This window comes from Copadichromis virginalis, linkage group LG3, assembly GCF_057382275.1.
Source record: "Copadichromis virginalis isolate Kocher_CV1m ecotype Utaka linkage group LG3, C_Virginalis_male_GT1.1, whole genome shotgun sequence".
In the NCBI taxonomy this organism is placed as follows: domain Eukaryota; kingdom Metazoa; phylum Chordata; class Actinopteri; order Cichliformes; family Cichlidae; genus Copadichromis; species Copadichromis virginalis.
Genome location: NC_140620.1, coordinates 34,875,455 through 34,894,164, shown reverse-complemented (window position 1 = coordinate 34,894,164; position 18,710 = coordinate 34,875,455). Strand labels below are relative to the sequence as shown.

Sequence of the window (18,710 nt, the reverse complement as noted above, 5' to 3'; positions counted from 1 at the left end):
CCCCCGCGACCCGGCCCTGGATAAAGAGCACGAAGATGGATGGACGGTTTCTTCATATATTTCTTGAAGGTGAGCTTTGATCTTGGGGACGAACAATGAAGGTTAAGATCAAATGCTTAGCCCTCCTAGGCCTTACATCTCCCAAGGCCTGGATTATTGTTGTGAGGCTTGAAGATGATCGAGTAAGCTGTGGGTAATATACAGCTGTTTTTAGCAATCTACCGTCACACAAAATTTCAAAAATGATATCTCAAAAACCAGACTGCTAAGAAACAGACGGACAGACAAACAAACGCAATTGATTACATACTCCCTCGCTTTAGCTGGAGAACAATACATCCTGATGGACACAGGACAGAAATTGACAGAGGACAATAGAAACACCATTTAAAAAATATTTTAATTAAGAACAAGAATAAAATATATAAATATTAACAATACAAATAAGATTACGGCTATTTACTCACACGGAAGTAGCCCACATTAACAATGACATTTGGATGAAGAATGAATTTTCCATGTTTTGGTTTGCTCTTAATTTCTTCATCCAGACATACCTTAAAGATATAATTATAGACTCATAACCAAAGTTATGCGAAACAAAAGACCTAATTAAAATAAGTTAAAATATATAATTGTGCAGATTTTTGCAAAGTTGGGTTTTTACTTTCTCAGCATGACACACTCTTACACCAGTTACTGTATATCCAAAAATCTATTCTCAGTGCCAACTATGTACCTCTGAGAAATCTTTCAACCTATTTTCTAAGTAAACCGGTGGCTGTAAAATTAAAGGAAAAACAACAGAAAAATACACAAAATATGTAATTTTATATTACCCAAAGCAGACTAACTGTTTATAAAATGGCTCTGTTATGATACCATATGGGATTCACAATCGTTTTCCCAGAGTTAAAACTACCCGGAGAAAGATAGTTAATAGGTGTCATTACGCAATGACTATATTAGTCTTATAAAAATACAAAAAAATAAAAATAAGACTCTGTTGCTGAGCTAGTGTCTCTAAGGCTGGTTTTATGGTCACAAATGTGTCCATCTGCGTACAGCTTTTGGTCAAACAGGGGGGTTTTCCCCCACCCAAGACGCTCTCCCATGCAGTCCTTTGAGATCTAGGCTGCAGGTTGCTGTAAGTGGATGATATTTGCAACTGCAGAATGCTGACTGGTTGACAAGTGGGCTGGAATAGAGAAGGGAGCAATAAAAGAGTTCACCAGGAATCGGAGAACCTCGAAAAATGACTAAAAAAATAAAGCACGAATAGCACAGACAGTGGCTGCAGTAATATTTTCATAGTTTTTAACACTCGGTTTCACTTCAGCTCTCTGTATGTAAAAAATTCGCTCACAGACAAACAAAAGTAGCCTGCACAATGGCGGTAACATACCTTGTACACTGCCTCCATCTGACAACAGCGCTCACTGCAGGTGGACGGGCAGTCCCTGCTACTTCTGCTCAACCATAAAACCAACTTAAACCTAGGAAGCTGTACTAAAGCTAAATGTCAATATTAGCATGCTAACCAATATGTTTATATATATTTACATTAATTTGGTGTGTCAGAACCAAAATGTTAATTTGGTGTTTTTGCATGCTAAAACGCTAACTATGTATGTTAACATTCTAGCTAATATATTCATGCTAATGTGTTAGTTTGGTAATTAGTAAGCTAACTAAGGCGTTAACCATATGTTTGTGTGTCAATTAGGTGATTTAGCATCCTAACTTATGTCTTGACCAAATTTTTGGATGTCAATTTAATGCGTCAGAATGCTAACTAATGTATTAACCATATATTCACATTAGTTTGGTGTGTTAGCATGCCAGTATTTGGCATTAAAGCTACACTGGAATGTCTTCAGTTTTACTGGTGCTTTGACAGAAATCAGACTAACATAAAATACACAATAAACACTGACAGCAATGCATAAATGTAGAAGAATAATACATCTGTATAGTTCTGAAAGAAAAATCAAAACAACAAACACAAATAATGAACTGACAATCACTGAGGGATTTTTCTGGTTCAGTTGACAGAGCAGGTCTAGTTTTAGCTTTATCTATCTATCTATCTATCTATCTATCTATCTATCTATCTATCTATCTATCTATCTATCTATCTATCTATCTATCTATCTATCTATCTATCTATCTATCTATCTTTGTAGTTGCTGTTGTGCTATATCCATACAGACTGTATATGGGAGATGGATGTAACCTCCGAATTTGAAATGTGAAGCCAAAACCAGTGTTGCCAACTCCTCAGTAAGGAAAATCGCTGTCCTAAAAGTTGCTAAATAATGTCATTACCTAATTTGCACAATTGGTCATGCTTATGTAGTTGTAACCTATGTTGTAGGAGAGAGAAATATCGTGGAAGAGACATAAAGTGAGTAAAAAACACAATAAATTAATTTAGAATATATTTAGAACTACAAATTAAATTTCTTTTAGCAATTATTGTTTTTTTATGTCACAATTCTAACCCACCTCCTGTGTCTGGGCTGGGTACTGGCAAAAGTGACCTGAAATAGGCACTCTGGCAGAATTACTTTGTGTGTGTGTAGCTTTAAACTTTGTGATTTGCAAAAAGTTGGAGTAAAAGAAGAACTGACTGTGTTACAGTCAGTCACTCATGCGCCATTCATTTGCAGTTTTGGAGGCGTAGGGGGTCAACATCTCCTGCTCTGACAGCAGCTGGGTTGCGACTGCTGCGTGACAACAATCCGTCACCTGTGAGCGCTTTGGCACAGGCGAGGTGCCCATGGCGACATCCGCTGCTTGTTGAGAGAAAGAGTGATACGTGCTTTCATGTCAAAAAGTGGTTCTAAGTCTTCCTAATAACACCACCAAAAGTCGCCAGATTTGTCGCTAGTCGCTTTTTAGAAAAAAAGATGCTGAGGAGGCCTGAAAACTCACTATATATAGTGACAAAGTCGCTAAGTTGGCAACACTGGCCAAAACTGAGTGTACAATATTCTAATTTTCTCAGCTAAATCCACTTCACCTTCATTGGTTCTGATTAAAAAACAAACAAACCACAAACCAATGGATGATGTCACAGTTGCTAAAATCCATCTTTTACATAGAGTCTATAGTCACACGAGAAAATGAATAACAACTCTGTGAGAAAACTCTATGGTGAAACACTAAAACTGAGAGATTTCTAGTTTGTTGATTGCTGCTCCAAAATCAGATCAGACAGCACGTTGATGTCCGTCTCTGCCGAGTGGCACTGCAGCACCAGCGTCACCATGTTGTCCTGATTAGGGAAAACCTGACAGAGCTGCTCTCTCAGGCTGGCTGTTTCTTCAGGACTCCTCTCGGTCCGGACCCCCTGGCCATGACCTGTAGCACCATACTGCTTCTGCTTCTGTCCCATGTCCCATCCCTTTCCTTGTCCCCTTCCTCTACCCCTGCCGGCTGCTCCCAAAGCGTCCAGTGCGCCCCCTAGTGTTCGGTCACGGAAGTTGATGACCTCTGTTTGGGAGCGTGGCTGTTTGGAGGAACTGAAAGATGAGGCCGAGCCAGCAAAAGAGTGATTTCCTGGATTTGGACTCCTGAAAGATGTTGAGAAGGAAAATGAAGCATCATGTGAAATTATTCTCAAAGGATTGGATAAGATCAGATATCTTGGGTCTGTTACCTATGCTCTGAACGCAGGAAGTCATCCAGGTGAGGCCCTCCTCTTCCAAGAGGGTCATCAGGGACCATGAAGTGATCCCCGACAAAAGTGTACTGAAGAAGACTGGACGAGCAGCAACAGTCCACAGAGGAAAAATGTATTTAGTGAAAAACATTGTGTAGGGTTGTGTTGACAGTATTTTCTGTCAACCCAACTTTTTGGATCTTTTAGATAAAAATGGACAAAAACGTCCGGAGACTGATTTTTTATTACATTTGGTAAATGTGAGTGAAACCATTTCAGTGCAAATCAAAATTTCAGTCCCCCTGACTGCGCAGCACTGCCCTACCTCTTTTTAATGATGTCCCTCCATACGGGGGACTCGTCCAAGAGGTCCCTCAGGTTATCGTTGGTCACGATCACTCCGCCTGTCTTCTGTGCGTGCTGCAGTATCATTCTGCATAAACACAAAGACATGGGTATCAATTTTTGGCTTATCTGAACTGTATCCAGATAGACTGGAGTGTGTACAGCAACAAAACCACATGAAATGTGATGGGTTGTGTAAACAAAACAATATCTCAGTGTCTTGTACCTGTCATCATACGAGCTGATCCTCTTGCCTTGGACCTCTCTGGATGGTGTGTAGGAGAGCAGGCCCAGCTGCTGCAGCTCTGTCAGATAGTGCTTCTCTGAGAGACAGACACAAACAACTCTTTGTTTACGAAGCAGTCTGCTATGAGGGGAAACACCCACACGCATGCTGAAAGCTCACATGAAGTCTGCATTCACCAAGCATGACTTGTTTTCTCGTTTGAAGTCTTTTGCAGAATCCAGAGTTAGCAGGAGCAAGGAGCAAACACGCACAACAATGGGGTCACAGCCTGACCCCAATGAGATGCTAGCTACACACTCATAGAGCGGAAGTTATAGCCATGAAGTAGAATTTTTGGAATTAAACCTTTTAGTGAAATATTTTCTAAAGCTGCAGTTTCAATCACTCATTTAAATTGAGCTTCATCAACAGTAAAGCTTTGTTTTTATTAACTGAGTTTAACACATTTGCTTAGCAAGCAAAAGTTGCTGGTTCGATTGTGATCGGAGACACGGTGTCTTATGCAACACATTTGTTACCTCTGACAGACTAAACTAAGTTTCTTACTTCAACAAAAAAATTATCAAGAAATGAATCATAAATCAAGATTTTTCTTAGCTGGGGCCCTAAAGTCTACACACGTCACTCTTCCAGTGCTTTATATTTATCTGACTTTAACCTGTCAGCTCCTTTGTGGCAACTATGTGAGAACAGAAGGAAGTATTGGCCAGTAAACTCTGGCAGTAAAAGCAGGAAGGTGTCATGTAAGCTGAGAGCTGCATGCTCTCGGCTTACACAGCTCTCCTACCTACACCAGTGCTCTGAAAAATTAAATACACCCTTCATGCTTCCATAGTCTAGCAGGTTTTTCCCAGCACACAAACACTTGGACACAGTGCTTGGCTTAGCCTGTGTTCTTTATTTTCTTGTTGACTTCCACTTTTCAAAATTGTCTTCTCAAATAATGCCCAGTTTTTGCTCAGTTCTTCTGGCTTCTCCAGCTGCCACCCGTGAGGTTCTCTCCCAGCCCGAGGATGCTACTGTGTTAAATGGGACACCGAAAACGCATACTAGTCTCTCCTGGCACTGCCCCCTGAAACCTCTGCTCTACAGCTGAGCCAGATTAGCCAGGCATTCACTTATGATGACAAAAATGTAATGACTTGAATAATAATAATTTATCCACAGAAACTGTAAAAAAAAAAACACACAAAAAAAAACAACAACCAATGGCTACATCTCAGACTCTACAGGGCTCAGTTAGCAAGTTCGTGACAGCACAGTTAGAAAAAGACTAAATAAGTATGGTTTGTTTTCTAAGGGCGGCCAGAAGAAAGACTCATCTCTCTAAAAAGAACATGACAGCACAGCTTAGATTTAAAAGGCTACATCTGAAAAAACAACAAGATTTCTGGTGTAGATGCTAATATAATACCATAATGCACAGCATGGGGTTGGCTGTAGCCCAGGAGGTAGAGCAGCTCATCTGCTAATATCCTTGGGCATGTTGCCCAAGCTTCTATCTATGGATGCTAACATCCATAGATAGATGCATCCATCAGGGAATGAATGCATGTGAATGTTAGATAGAAAGCACTTGCAGCAAATCTACAACAAAATAGCTGAAAAAGAAAAAAATCAAGGTGCTGTGAAAAAACTCCAGACTTTAACCCGACTGAAATGTTGTGAATAGACCTTAACAGAGCTGCGCACCAACTCATGCCTGAAAACCTCAACGAACTGAAGCAATTTTGTAACGTGGGCCAAAATTCCTCCACAATGATATGAGAGACTGATAAAGTCAACAATTCATTGGGTGTACCTAATTATTCACACATTCATGTGAAAGACTTTCTTTTTCACATGTCTGTAAGTCAAAACTTAAACCAAGTATATTCCAGTAATAAAAAAACTGCTCACATTTCCTGCTGTGTGCTACGTGTGAGAGAAGAGAACATCATTATGTGATAACGTTATGACACTCTCCTGACACTGACAAGAGTTCAATTTCAGCAATACATTAAGTTTTAAAGCGTTACCTTTGACCCTGGGGTCGCTCTTTTGCCTCCACTGTGGAATTAGGGCGCTGATTTGACGATGGCCTCGGTCCCAGAAGTGCTGTACAGCCAGAGCGATTCCCCGACAGGAGAAGAAATGACCCAGTCCGTGACTGTGGAAAAATGAAGATTGCCATTAAAGTGTTACAAATAATGCTTCATATGATCACAGTTCACTGGACTTTCTTTCTCTTTTATCACTATGTGCGTCTCCAACAAACATTAACATTGAAGTTGAAGTGCAGTGAAGAATAATATGCTGACTTCCAGTTCTTGGAACCTCTGACTTTTGACGATTGTGCTGTCCAATCAAAAGCAACAGATAAAAATACATCTAAGAGGAACTAGGCTACATGTCACTATGCTAATCATGAAACAGTTCCTAATCCCCTGCAGTATCGGACCTTGTGACCTTATCACCCCTTTGTTTGACATCTGTATCTCTGATGATATGTTGCACTTATATTTTCCACCAGAATAACCCTTCAAGTTGGAATTTCCACTCGAAAAGTCAGAGAAGGCCCACCAAACCAGACTTCCCAATCCAGGATAGCAAAACAGTAGTGAAACTGCAAAACTAGCACTCGCTATTACCACTATTGTGTATTTGTGGTTCACCAAATAAGCCATACGAAGAGCATCAGGCTTTACCCATCCAGTTCGAAGAAACCAAAATGTGTTGCTACGTCCCTCTGCAGCCCTAATCTCTTCAGTGTGTTCAGCTGATGGTAATTGGCCACACCTAGTCAGGTGTTGATAAAAGCATATCTGAGGCAGGCTTTCAAAAAGCCTCACCAGCCGTGCCTTGGTGGTACCAGCCATGTTAGCCAACCTGCTATGCATTTTAGGATTAAAACCTCTTCTCACCTACAATCTGGTATTCGTCTCCTCTCTTTTTTGTTGCGGCTTTTGAGCCGGGTCGTAACTGTGTAACACGGTCAAATCGGGACCAATGCAACTCCCAGCTCTGAGGTAAAAATGACTGCAGCATATGCATTTGTTGATGGTGCCTACTCTTACCCATCAAACCCTTTAAAAAACTGTTTAGCACCTACATGCATAGATCTCTGTTCCTTCCCTTCGCTTTGTGTTTCTGTGTAAACGTCATGCTTCGCCAATAGTTCTGGGTCAGTTTATCTTCCTGCTCCCACTCGCTGGGTAGGTAAGCCCATCGCAGACTACAATTAATAATGAACACACTGCCATCACAACTTTATAAATCTTTAAACAGAGTCTACACATCAGCCACAGGTGTTCCTTTACCATCTATTACATGAGAAAATACAATCACCATTCCTGGAAAGTTTACAGAGGCCCACTGCAGCATGGGTATCTTATTAATGCACAATTCCATTGTTATAACATGTTTAAATGTGTAAACATGCACTCAACTAATCATGCACATTCATAAACTGTGGCATAATGTACTACTAAGATGGAATAATAACTATATCTTTCATTTTAAGCTTTTACTTTTAGAGCAAAAGGACACAAAGAGTAGATCCTCATTTCTAAATATGTTTTCAAATTCTCAAGAAGTCCTTCACATTTGGCCTAACAGGACTATCTATATTTCCTGTTCTCATATTCCCTTCTCATAAACACCCCACCAAAATAAATCTTCTACTCTATTGTATACCTTACCGCATTTTCCCAGTACGACCTTTATTTGCTGTAATTCTTACCTCATAGCCACGTTACTCCCATCAATTATGATCGTCCTCAGTGTTGGGTCTCCGGGCTGGTCTGTCAGCTTGAGTTCAAAGGGGATCTGCAGGCTCTCCAAGAATCGCTGCTCTCCTGTCACCACCACTGAAGGAGTAGACACGAAACCCCGTTTGTCCATCGCTCTGGTGGGAGACGAGTCCTTCGTGCCAGGGAATAAAGGCTGAGGAGCTTGAAGGGCTTGCTTAAAGGAGTGCTTTGAGCCATTGTTCTGAGCATGATGATTCTGTTTTGTGGGAGATGGATTAGGCAAGTAGTTGGTGTTGCCTTGTTGCTTATGAGATTGGAAATTGGTGAGCTGAGGATCCATGGATGAGGCATAAGTAGGCATTGGTGGCCCTTTGACCCCAGGTAGGATGATGTGGTGAGGAGTTTGTGACTTTGAAGGCTGGTGTTGCTTTTGCTGTGAGGTGTACAAGGTCACCGGTGACTGCTGGGGTTTATTATTCCAAATATCTCGTCCCTCAATAGGGACACTACTATCAATCCTTGACACCCTTATCTTTTCTCGACCATCGAATTCTCTCTCTTCTGGAGGTGTATAAGGCTGAAGTTCTGGTATTATTTGAAGTTTTGACCCGCCAGTGTCCAAGACCACATCATCCATCTCTCTCGGTCCTTCTCTGAAGGCTCCTGCCTCTTTGACTCCCTCTTTCTGCAGCTGCAGGAGCAGCTGGTGAGTCGATCCATCAGGCAACAAGTTGTACAGTTTGGTTACGTTCTGTTCGGGGTACCCACAGCTGGCTGCCGCTTTCTTCAACACCCCCAGCACAAAGTCTTCCTCTTGCTCTTTATTCATTACGTCTGCACTGACTTTTCCCTGATTGTGTCTTGCATCCCCTGTTGCGTCTTCCCCCTCTCGTCCTTCTTCTGTTTCTCCATCGCTACGTATGGCTCCACCGCCTCCTGCTATTTCTCCCCCATCTTCTCTGTGTTCTGTCTCACAGGGTCGGTTTTTCTCTGTCTGATTCAGGTCGACAGCGTCTTCCCTCTTTGGGTTTGGGAGAACCCGATTCCTCTGCTCTTGGTCACTGCGGTCCTGCTCCTGTTGAACTAAGTCCAGAATCTGCGATGCCTCTTTAGGTCCTGTTCTGGCAAGCACTCGTTTCACAACCTCCTCTGTGTATCCCATGGCGGTAAAGAATTTCAAAAGAAGCCAAAACTCCTTGTTTCCCATCGACAGCTGCAACTCCTGCTCTTTTTCCTTCCCGGATGCTGTTGCTTGGCCCAAGTGCTCTTCTCCTACCTCCTGTGGTGAATGCGCGGGTCTTTCTTCAGCACCCTCTGCCCTCCCTCGGGTGCCTGCAGACATGTAAAAACCCTGGAAGGAGTCTTTATTTGCAAAGTCATTTCCTGTGCCTGCAGCCATCCCTTCAGCCCATCGCTCAGTAGTGGTAGAAGGATCAGGGACTGTTTGCTTTAGGGCACTGGGTATTTTAGACCTATCCTCTGAATCCCCATGTGGCCTTGCCTCTGTATTTACATCAGTCAGTGATGAACTAGGGCTTGATCCAAGTCCCGTTTCTTTCACCAAGTCCAACAGGATTTCCTTTACTGATCCTGGCAGCACAAGAAGATCCAGGATGTGCCTGTCTTCCCACTTCTCCACCAGAGTTTTAAAGGCCCGTCGTGAATCCAGGGACTCACCTGAGCCTCCGTCCCCCATGCGCTTGGACTGTGTGCCCTCATACCTCTCTACCAGGTCTGTAATAAGAGAGTAGGCTCGCACCACCGGCTCCACCAGGCCAGATATGAGCAGGAATCCTGGAGAGACGACCTGATTTGGTAGGAGAAAGACAGAAAGGCATTAATCTGAGTTCTACCAATGACTGAAAAATAATAATATAACAGATCATTTAAACCAAAAAAGACCAAAACAAAAGAATAAAAGAATTCTACTTAAACAGATCAATGTTTAATTTATTTATTTTGCCTTTGCTGTTTCCTTTAATGGATTGTGGACCAACTGTTATTTTTCAGGTCTTGTATCCACTGACCATTATATCATACAATGAATGAAAATTCAATAAAAACTTAATAGAAAGACAAATCATTGTCTGACAGTATCCAATGAGTATTTCAGTATTTGCATTTCAACATAAACCATCACTACTTGAAAGACTGGATGATTCACCTGCGTGCAACCAAAACTATAAGCAGACTCCAAACAGAGTAAATACCATTCTCGCCTACAAATTCTTCATATTCAAATACAGAATCTATTTAAGAAAGACTGAGAAAATAAAAAAAGGAAGCAGGATGGTGACGGCTGTAATGGTAAAGTTAAGTCATGGAATTATGAACCCATGGGAGAGGCCAATGGTAGGTGTCAGGGTGGCAATGTTTTCATTACAGTCTATGGCTTCTCCAGGTGTGGAAATCTGCCAGTACAGTTACATACACTTACAGGGCACTTTGTTAGGTACACTTGTTCAACTGTTCATTAAAGCAGATGTCTAATCAGCCAGTCACATGGCAACAACCCGTTCAAGTTCAAACCAAGCATCAACCAAGCAAGTGATTTTGAATGTGCATGGTGCCAGTGGTTTGAAAAGCCAGATGTCAGAGGAGAATGGCCAGACGACCTCAAGCTCATAGTAAAGCAAAAGTGCACCATATGGACAAAACTACTGGGCCACATCTCCTCCGGTCCTGCATGGACATGGACTTAGCTCAGGTAGTCACCCATAAAACTCACTCCTTAAGCCTTAATTTAAACATTTACACACATTAAAATGGGGACCTCAAAATATTCTTACTGGAGTTTCCTCTTCCTCTTAAGTAAGATTATTAAAATACGTTCCAAGAAATTTACGGGCAACAAATCATACTGAAAAAGAAAGTTGTCAGAATGCAGAGTTGCATTTTTACGTTCTATAAGTCGTCTTAAGAATAGACCAGAAGTTCCCAAAAACTGTTTCACGGTCTTGGTTTTGAAGGCAGTTTTTAACTTGTGGAAGGCGTGTGACACATTTCCATCTGATGGCGTAAAACTGATATTGACTAATAATGTGATTTCTTATTGGAATAACAGGACTGTAATCTCTTGATATCACACTATTAGTCACTTTGTTGCATCATCAGTGAATAATGGCACACTAAGCTTGTTAATGTATTACACCCTCTAAACCTTTTTACTTTAATTTAACGTGTTTTTTTCATTTTAAGTCTCTGAGACCCAGAAATGAACTTCTGTACACTCCCAATGGGTTCTAGATATCATGACTAGAGACAATCCATAACAAATTGAAACTGGTGAACACAATTCTTGTTTTTAAGTTATTAAAGATTATGTATGCTGTGCTTATCCCACCCTGGGAAAAGAACACTTCAAAGAAATCATTAAATGCCCCAAATGACCATGACATTAATACCCATAATTATATGCACATCAGTTGTGTCACATTGGTTGCTATCCGTTAAAAATTGGGCAATGACAAACTGAAAGGCTTTAAAACAGATCAGGTATTGTTTATAAGGAGGATTTCTTTGCTTATTTGGGGCAAAAGTGGAAATAAATACAAAAAAAGAAAAAAAACTGTTGTTATTCTAATATCAATATCAGCTCAGATTTCTACAATTTGTGCATCTTTAATAAAAATCTATTCAGTAATGATGAAGTTATTAAAAGGTTAGAGAACCAATGTAGTAGACAAACAAAGGTGTAACAAATGCCTCTCTATAGTAACTATTACTGTGAAACCGGCCTGTTGTTGAGCTCTTACCACTATATGTGCTGAGGTGCTTTTGATCAGGCTGTCCATGAACAGGCCTTTGGCTCCGCAGAAGACACAGTGAAGCACCCCAGGATACTTAATCTCCTGCTGTTCCTCCTGGTTCACAACTCCTTTCACAAATAACTGAAAAAAATAAACAAAAAAGCAAAATAGTGTTGTTAAACTTTAGTAATTATGAAAAAGAAGCTCCATGGGAAGAGCCAGAGTTGAATGCTCTGTCCATGCATCGTGCTGGGAATATTTAAGGTTTTGATTATTTTCTACACTTAGAGAGAAAGGTGGAAGTTCAGAGACACCAAAGGACTGACTGCACGAGAACGGTCAGTCCACTTACTAGCCGGATGTGTCTAGGTATTGTGTACTACCTAGTGGATAACGTGGATAAATTTGTGTTTATCTGGGAAACACTTTACATTTCGTAAAGCATATCTAGCTACGCGAAGGCGTTTAGCTCAAACATGCAGTCAGATTGAGGTCAGATGACGTTCTCACCATAAACACGCTTCGTAGTCTGTTTGGGACCGAGCCAAGACCACCTCCTCTAAATGGTCTCGGTGCAGTTGTTTTGCTGTGATCACCGTGTTCACATCTGCACAAACGAATCGCACCGAGGGGGAAAACAAACCAGAGTTCGATTTAATCGTCTCACAACAAAACCACAAGCAGCGCTCCAGTGTCGTTTTGGCTGATGATGAACCTCTAGATTTTTGTAACCTCGTACCATTTGCTGTTGCTGCAAAAGCTGTGGCGAGCATAAATGGCTCTGGCTGTGTGATGATGTCACCGTTGGCGCACAAAGAGACCGATGCGGTGGGTACGAATGACTGAACCCTGACCCCACTGAAGTCCATCCACAGGAGATCCACCTTCCCCTATTTGTGCTAAAGTTTCAAAGTCTGCAACGTCCACGCTCTAATCTAGCTGCGGACGTTAAAGAAAGCAGGAAAGGTAATAAGCAGTTTATTATAGTTTATGTTTATAAAATCATCTCGCTGACAGCAGCTGCAGCAGATCCACTGACTGACTCTATCTCCACCTCCGTTGGTCATTTTTACACCTACTATTCTCGTTTGAACCTCCACAGCTGCGGTCTGCACATGAAGGAGAATGTTTTTAGACACAGCTAACACAGGACAGTAAAACAATATAAAAATAAATAAAACACAATACACTGACATATCACTCAGTCAAGCTGATATTTGCGTCTCCCAAAATGGCCTTTAGCAAAGAGGAAGTCCACCTACGTATGGTTTGCATGTCTTCTCAAACTGCCTATATGCCCGACAATGGTGTGATTACAGCTACTACTGTAACACTACAGCGACTGACTTTGCAGTGCATCAGTCTGCTAGTCTTTGTATGAGTGAACGAATCTTTCTGACTGCATGTGTCAACAGGCGCTTGCATATGTGGACTGAAACCTAACGGGTGAAACAACACTTAAAAAACTTTGATGAGTCATTACCTGGGAATGGTCCCTTAACACTCAGTAGACTGTAGACACAAAAAACCCAAATAAATTTACAGCTGGATTAATGACAAAAGTGGGTTAGCCCTGCACGAGGATGCAGAGATATGGTGCACAATGGAGAAAGCGGGGCGGTCGACGATACTGAAAAAATAGTAAAATCTGAATGATTGCACAGGAAACTTGTTTACTTGAGTGTTAAGGAAAATATTCTAAAACACTTCTTCAGTAAAGACTCAGAGAAGAGAAACACACAGAGTTCTTGCTAGCAAGGGCAGCTCCCTACTGAGAGACTCCGGTGAGGAACTGCCCTGGTCTTTATTTTATACTCCATTGAACGTATGTGTGTGTGTGTGTGTTACTGCTGATCAAAGGGTCAAACATCCTTGGTCAGGAAGAGGGTAGCCTCCCCCTCACCCTAGATGGTTCACCCTAGATAACACAGTGAGGAAGTCCTGCAGTTCATCTAAACAAAAGAGCACTTAACTAAAACAAACGTAGCTACGTTAATCCTACCATAAAACAATAAGAGAAAGTACGATCTTTCTCGTGCTCCCAGGATGTGGGTGTGCATCCTAGTGTGGAATACACACCAAGCCTTTGCAGCCTGTTAAAGATCACACACAATTAATTATATGCCTCTAAGTATACATGGTTGAATATTTCCTAATACAAATAACTACATGCAGTATTCTACCATATGCAAACTTATATCACTAAAAGATTATACTGACTACTAAATACAATTTTCCATTAACATTGAGTGATTAGGTTAAAAAAAAGCCAAAAACTGGCTTAGGCAGCCCCGGAGATAAAGGCTGTGATTCGGATAAAGAAGAAAAGATTTCCTGTGAAAGTTGATGCAAGAAAGATTAAATACTAAAAGAGAAAGAAAAGGCCTCCTGATCTGACAGATCGTGATGAGAAGCTCAAAGTAACGAACGGGCAAATAATCCTTAAAAGGGATATTGCCGAGAAATGAGAGTAGGGGTGATGAAAGCGCTTCAGTTTCACAGCTCTTAAGTAATTTCCAGCTACCGAACGCAAATATTTGACTACTCAGACGCACACTTTATCTCGTACCTCCCTCCTGCTTGATTAGCAGCAGCGAGGTGTGCTTTTTGAACATTTTGATGTCTCTCTGGCTCTCTTTGCAGTACTTCTAAGTAAGTCACAGCACATACATTAATTCAGTTCAGTTTTATTAATATGGAGCCAAATCACAACAACAGTGGCCTCAAGACTCTTTATATTGTAATGTAAAGATGATACAATAATAGAAAGAAACACGTAACTAAGGTCACCTTATCCAGCTCTAAATAGAAGGTGTATAATTCATCACAGTGAGTTTGTTGTGGTTATAAAGCAAATATGGGTCATTGTCTCGCCCCTCCCACCGTCACGCCCCTCCCACTCTGGTAACAGAGTGGCGTTTGAGCTATCAGCTGATGATTACTACTTAACTGCTAAAGCTCCCCATAAATGGTATTCTGGCTTGTTTTCTTTCACTGCTGTGGCAACTTTTTAAACTAAAGCTTAAAATCAATGGAGTAACACTGGATAAGGAAAAATTAGCACCACTAATGTGAACTCGAGTCCAGTTTCAGTTACCAGAATTACCGATAAGTGAAACTGGACTTGGCCAGAGGTTACTGCAGAGAGCAACCTCTGGCAAAGTCAACTTCCATCGTGTTTATGAGCCACACTGCCTAATAACTTATCTCTGTTCTGGACTGATAGGGCATTATAAACAAGAGCAGGGCCTCACCTTGGCGGCTTTCACACTGGCGCTCGGCCCTCGCAGTTTCAGCCATATTTGGCCGTTGCTGCCGTGAGGCAAATCGTCCGCCCCGATGCTGAACGCCACACTGAATATCCGCTCCACCGTGCTGTGCAGGGAGGTCAGAGACCCCCGCAGCATCCCGGCGCACGCAAACTCATCCTCCAACTCCGCCTCTCCTCCGCCTGCGTCGCTTCTCTCGTCATCCATCCTTTCTTCTTAAATTGGTGACAGACGGTCGAACATACTGCGAAAAACACATTTCAGTATCCGTCGGGTTAAAAAAGGTTAAAGGAAGAAAACATATAAACTAAGACTGCTGCCAGTCAATATCTTAGTTATTAGAGTGTCTGGTGTTTTGGATAACTACAGCTGGCTTTTTTCTAACATGGGTAAAAAGATGTTTACAGTTTTAGAAAGGTGAACTCACATAGTCCAAAAAAAGCATGAGAGATAACCAGGTCTCACAGTAGATTTTAACTATCTTTAAGCAGCTCCTGCTGAAAACCAGTTACGAATTTTCCCGTCTGAGGGAAGCTTGTCATTTCCTCTATTTCATTCTGCTGGGAATCTTTCCTGACATCAGCGAAAGACAGGAGTTTCAAGTCAGTGCAGCTTTTGAACACCTCAGTCACATGCTGACCTTTTCTCTCTTCCGACCGTAAATGATGTAAAGAAATATCTAAAAACAGTTCAATAGTCCAAAATCTAAACATAATCAGTTTACCATCAAAATAGTTACTGGTTAGTAAATGTTGTCAGCCTATTCCAAGCCTGAAACTGCACATGGAACCTGAGGGTCTTGGCTCACCCAGTTCAGAGTATAGCTTGTGGTTTCAACTGTTAGGCTTCTGAGGTCTAGATCAGCTGGATAACTCTTCTTCTTCCTACTTCAGATGCTCTCTTTAGAGGTTGCCTCCCTCTTTCTGCCTGTTCTCCATCACTATTATCCAAAACGTCCTCTGCGGTCTTCCTCTTTTCCTCCTCTGCTCGTGTCCAAACCATCTCAGCCTTGCCTCCAAACCTGTCAAGCTGAGCTGCCCATGTTTATACTCATTCCTCATTTATCCATAAAAAGAGGACCTATGAAAACCTAACCCTACCTCAACCTGATGCAGGTCACTAGCAACCCGGTCTATCTTCAACCTAAACATAGAGCCCTGCGTCGGGCCTGCATAGAACCTACAAAATAACTGACACAAGCAGGTACCAGCATGTATACCTGTGCGGTTGCAATCACTTAATTTCTAGGGTTTGCCGTTATGGCTTGCTTATTGGGTGTAGATTTCAAGCAGACTCAAAAACACAATTCATAAACATGATGCAATAATTCTGACTAAAATGCAAGTGAAATATATAAAATCAACAGTTCATTTATTTTACATGATAAGAAATCAAGGAAAATATCCTCACTATTCAAGTACATGTCATTTGGCCAGATTACAATAAATGTAACAACTACAGTGTACTCAAAATGACATTTACGTGTATATTTTCTGCTCAAGCCTTCTGTTTGCCAGATGTAGCCAATGAGAAGAAAGCTATCCTAAACTGAGGGAAGCTCCAATGGCCTGTTATCAATAAACACGGGTATAACTGATGCAAACACGCTCTAGAAGAGTCTAACAACTAAAATATGAAGCTGGAAATAATGGGAGCCCTGTGATACCGAGGCAGTGTTTGAATGCAGCAGGTCTTGGCTGGAGGGGAACCGTTTCCCCTTTTTTTGTGGAAATACTCATATAGTAACTCACAGTCATCTGCAACAAGTCAAACGGCTAGGGGAACACCCGCTGTAATGCAGGCTTACCCACATTTCAAAGCAGGGGGCACAGAATGACAGCATTACAAATACGTCTCCGCCACCTTTGTACCTGAAATCATCGGAGTTCATGTAAACAAGACTCATATAGTATTACCAGCTCCATACAAAACATCCGCTTTAACGGCCCATCCGCCACTCCAGCTCCCACCCAGCCAAAGATCTAATTTATAGAAATAAACTGTAATCTAGCAGCAGCAGCCTGTAAACAATGGCCCGATGATTCGGCTCTATTAGGACCTGCCTGAGTGTTTGGGAAACGCTTTTCTATTAGATCTGAATTCCAGGAAACGATCTCGCTTCTCTTAGCGGAACACACAAAAAATGTTTTCTAAACATATAAAAGCATCAAATAATAACGATAACAGTAACGCGTCGGTGTCGTTTTCTTACGTGAGCTCGATCCGCGCCGTTAAAGTTTCGTTTCCAGGAGAAACAGCAGCGGCAGCTCCCCTTCAGTCTTCCGCAACCGTAAAACAAAAACAACTACGCAAGCGGTCCAAAGTTTACCACATGCTCCTCGACGCTCACTGCTCGGAAGCACAGCTCACAGTCACGTCCCTGCAGCGGCGGCGGCAGCAGGGGACGGGCGGATGAGGAAGCCAGTGAGCGCCGGGCAGGGACATCATACATCATACATCATACCAACCGGTGAAAACCCCCGAGCACAAAACCGAAACTAAACCAGCGAGCGAGGCCCGGGTGGTTACCTCTTACTGGGTCACCTGTAGTAATACCCTGATGATAATAACCCTGCCGAGGCCGTGCGCGGCTGCAAGGGAGAATTACCGGACACAGAAAGAATTGACGGTATGCTCCTTTATTGATTCAAATAAAGGAGGGCTCATAGGTTTTGTCTTTTGTTTACGTGAAGCTGGACAAAAATATACGACTGTGTGATTAAACCACGCATCGGAACATGTGTTTTAAAATACATTTAGGTGTTGACTTTTGTCAGAGTCACAATGGAGATAGAGGGGATTTCCACTGACGTCAGAACGGGTTTTTCTGTCGCTCCTTTTCTAGTTTTTCTAAAAAATTTTCACTTTGCTCACTGACAGGCTTTGTAAAGTGAAAAGCTGGGCTGTTTGGTAACGCATTTCTCTTTCAGTAGCTCAAATTTAAAAAAAGATATTTGTTTTTAAATTTGCAGGTTTTTAATAAAAGTCTCCGTCCACGGTTCGAGGTGGAAAAAAGGGGGGTAGTTTGTCTGTCTCGAAGACAGGAAGAGAGCTGCTACCTCCTACACTACATCCGGTGTCAACAAATCCAAAATGAATGACAATGAGCTCATCCCCTTTAAAGCTTTTCTGTGTGGGTAAAGTCTGATTTAGGTCATATCGCTGAGCTGAGGAGCTTCCCTAAAACCAAAGTATACATTTATTATCCTAAAGTCTGGGAAAACTGTGTTTATAAAGGAAGTAAGATCTGCTGAATAGCAGAAAATATGATGAGGTGACAGCTTTACTCATTTTTCTACCATGACATTTATTTAAAAACAAAAACAAGCAAAGAACTTCAACAGCTGTTGTTCATAGACCCTTTTTAACCACTCACATGCCATGTCATTAGGTACGCTTGTTCAACCGCTTGTTACCACAGATGTCTGATCGGCCAATCACTCAGCAGCAGCTAGGTGCAGATAATATTGAGACAAATGGCTGAAGTTCAAACTGAGCATCAGAATGAGGAATGAGGAAGAAAGGGGATTTAGGGTGACAGTGAACATGGCATGGTTGTTGGTGCCAGGCTTGTCTGAGTATTTCACAAACCGCTCATCTACTGTATATTTGCACACAACCATCTCTAGTGTTTACAGAGAACCGCCTAAAAAGGGAAAATATCCAGCGAGTGGCAGTTCTGTGTGCAAAAATGCCTTGTTG

At 41.8% G+C, this 18,710-nt stretch overlaps 1 protein-coding gene across 1 annotated transcript; it reads right to left on the bottom strand.

The window, feature by feature from the left end:
- Window positions 1-381: 381 nt before the first annotated feature.
- On the bottom strand, window positions 382-17,506 carry khnyn (KH and NYN domain containing). Its single transcript, XM_085450781.1, has 9 exons — window positions 17,221-17,506; window positions 14,994-15,252; window positions 11,746-11,880; window positions 7,981-9,797; window positions 6,278-6,408; window positions 4,239-4,335; window positions 3,993-4,100; window positions 3,665-3,766; window positions 382-3,578 (listed from the first exon to the last, which is right to left on the bottom strand). Exons 2-9 carry the CDS (start codon window positions 15,213-15,215, stop codon window positions 3,185-3,187), a joined length of 3,006 nt encoding a protein of 1,001 aa, XP_085306907.1. The 5' UTR covers window positions 15,216-15,252; window positions 17,221-17,506; the 3' UTR covers window positions 382-3,184.
- Between the last annotated feature and the right edge of the window lie 1,204 nt (window positions 17,507-18,710).

Coding starts and splice junctions, on each gene's coding strand:
- khnyn (XM_085450781.1), bottom strand. CDS start 15,215: ATGGATGACGAGAGAAGCGACGCAGGCGGAGGAGAGGCGGAGTTGGAG. Junction 9,798..11,745: donor GCACCTCAGCACATATAGTG/GTAAGAGCTCAA, acceptor CTACCAAATCAG/GTCGTCTCTCCAGGATTCCT. Junction 6,409..7,980: donor GGGAGTAACGTGGCTATGAG/GTAAGAATTACA, acceptor ATTTTTCCACAG/TCACGGACTGGGTCATTTCT.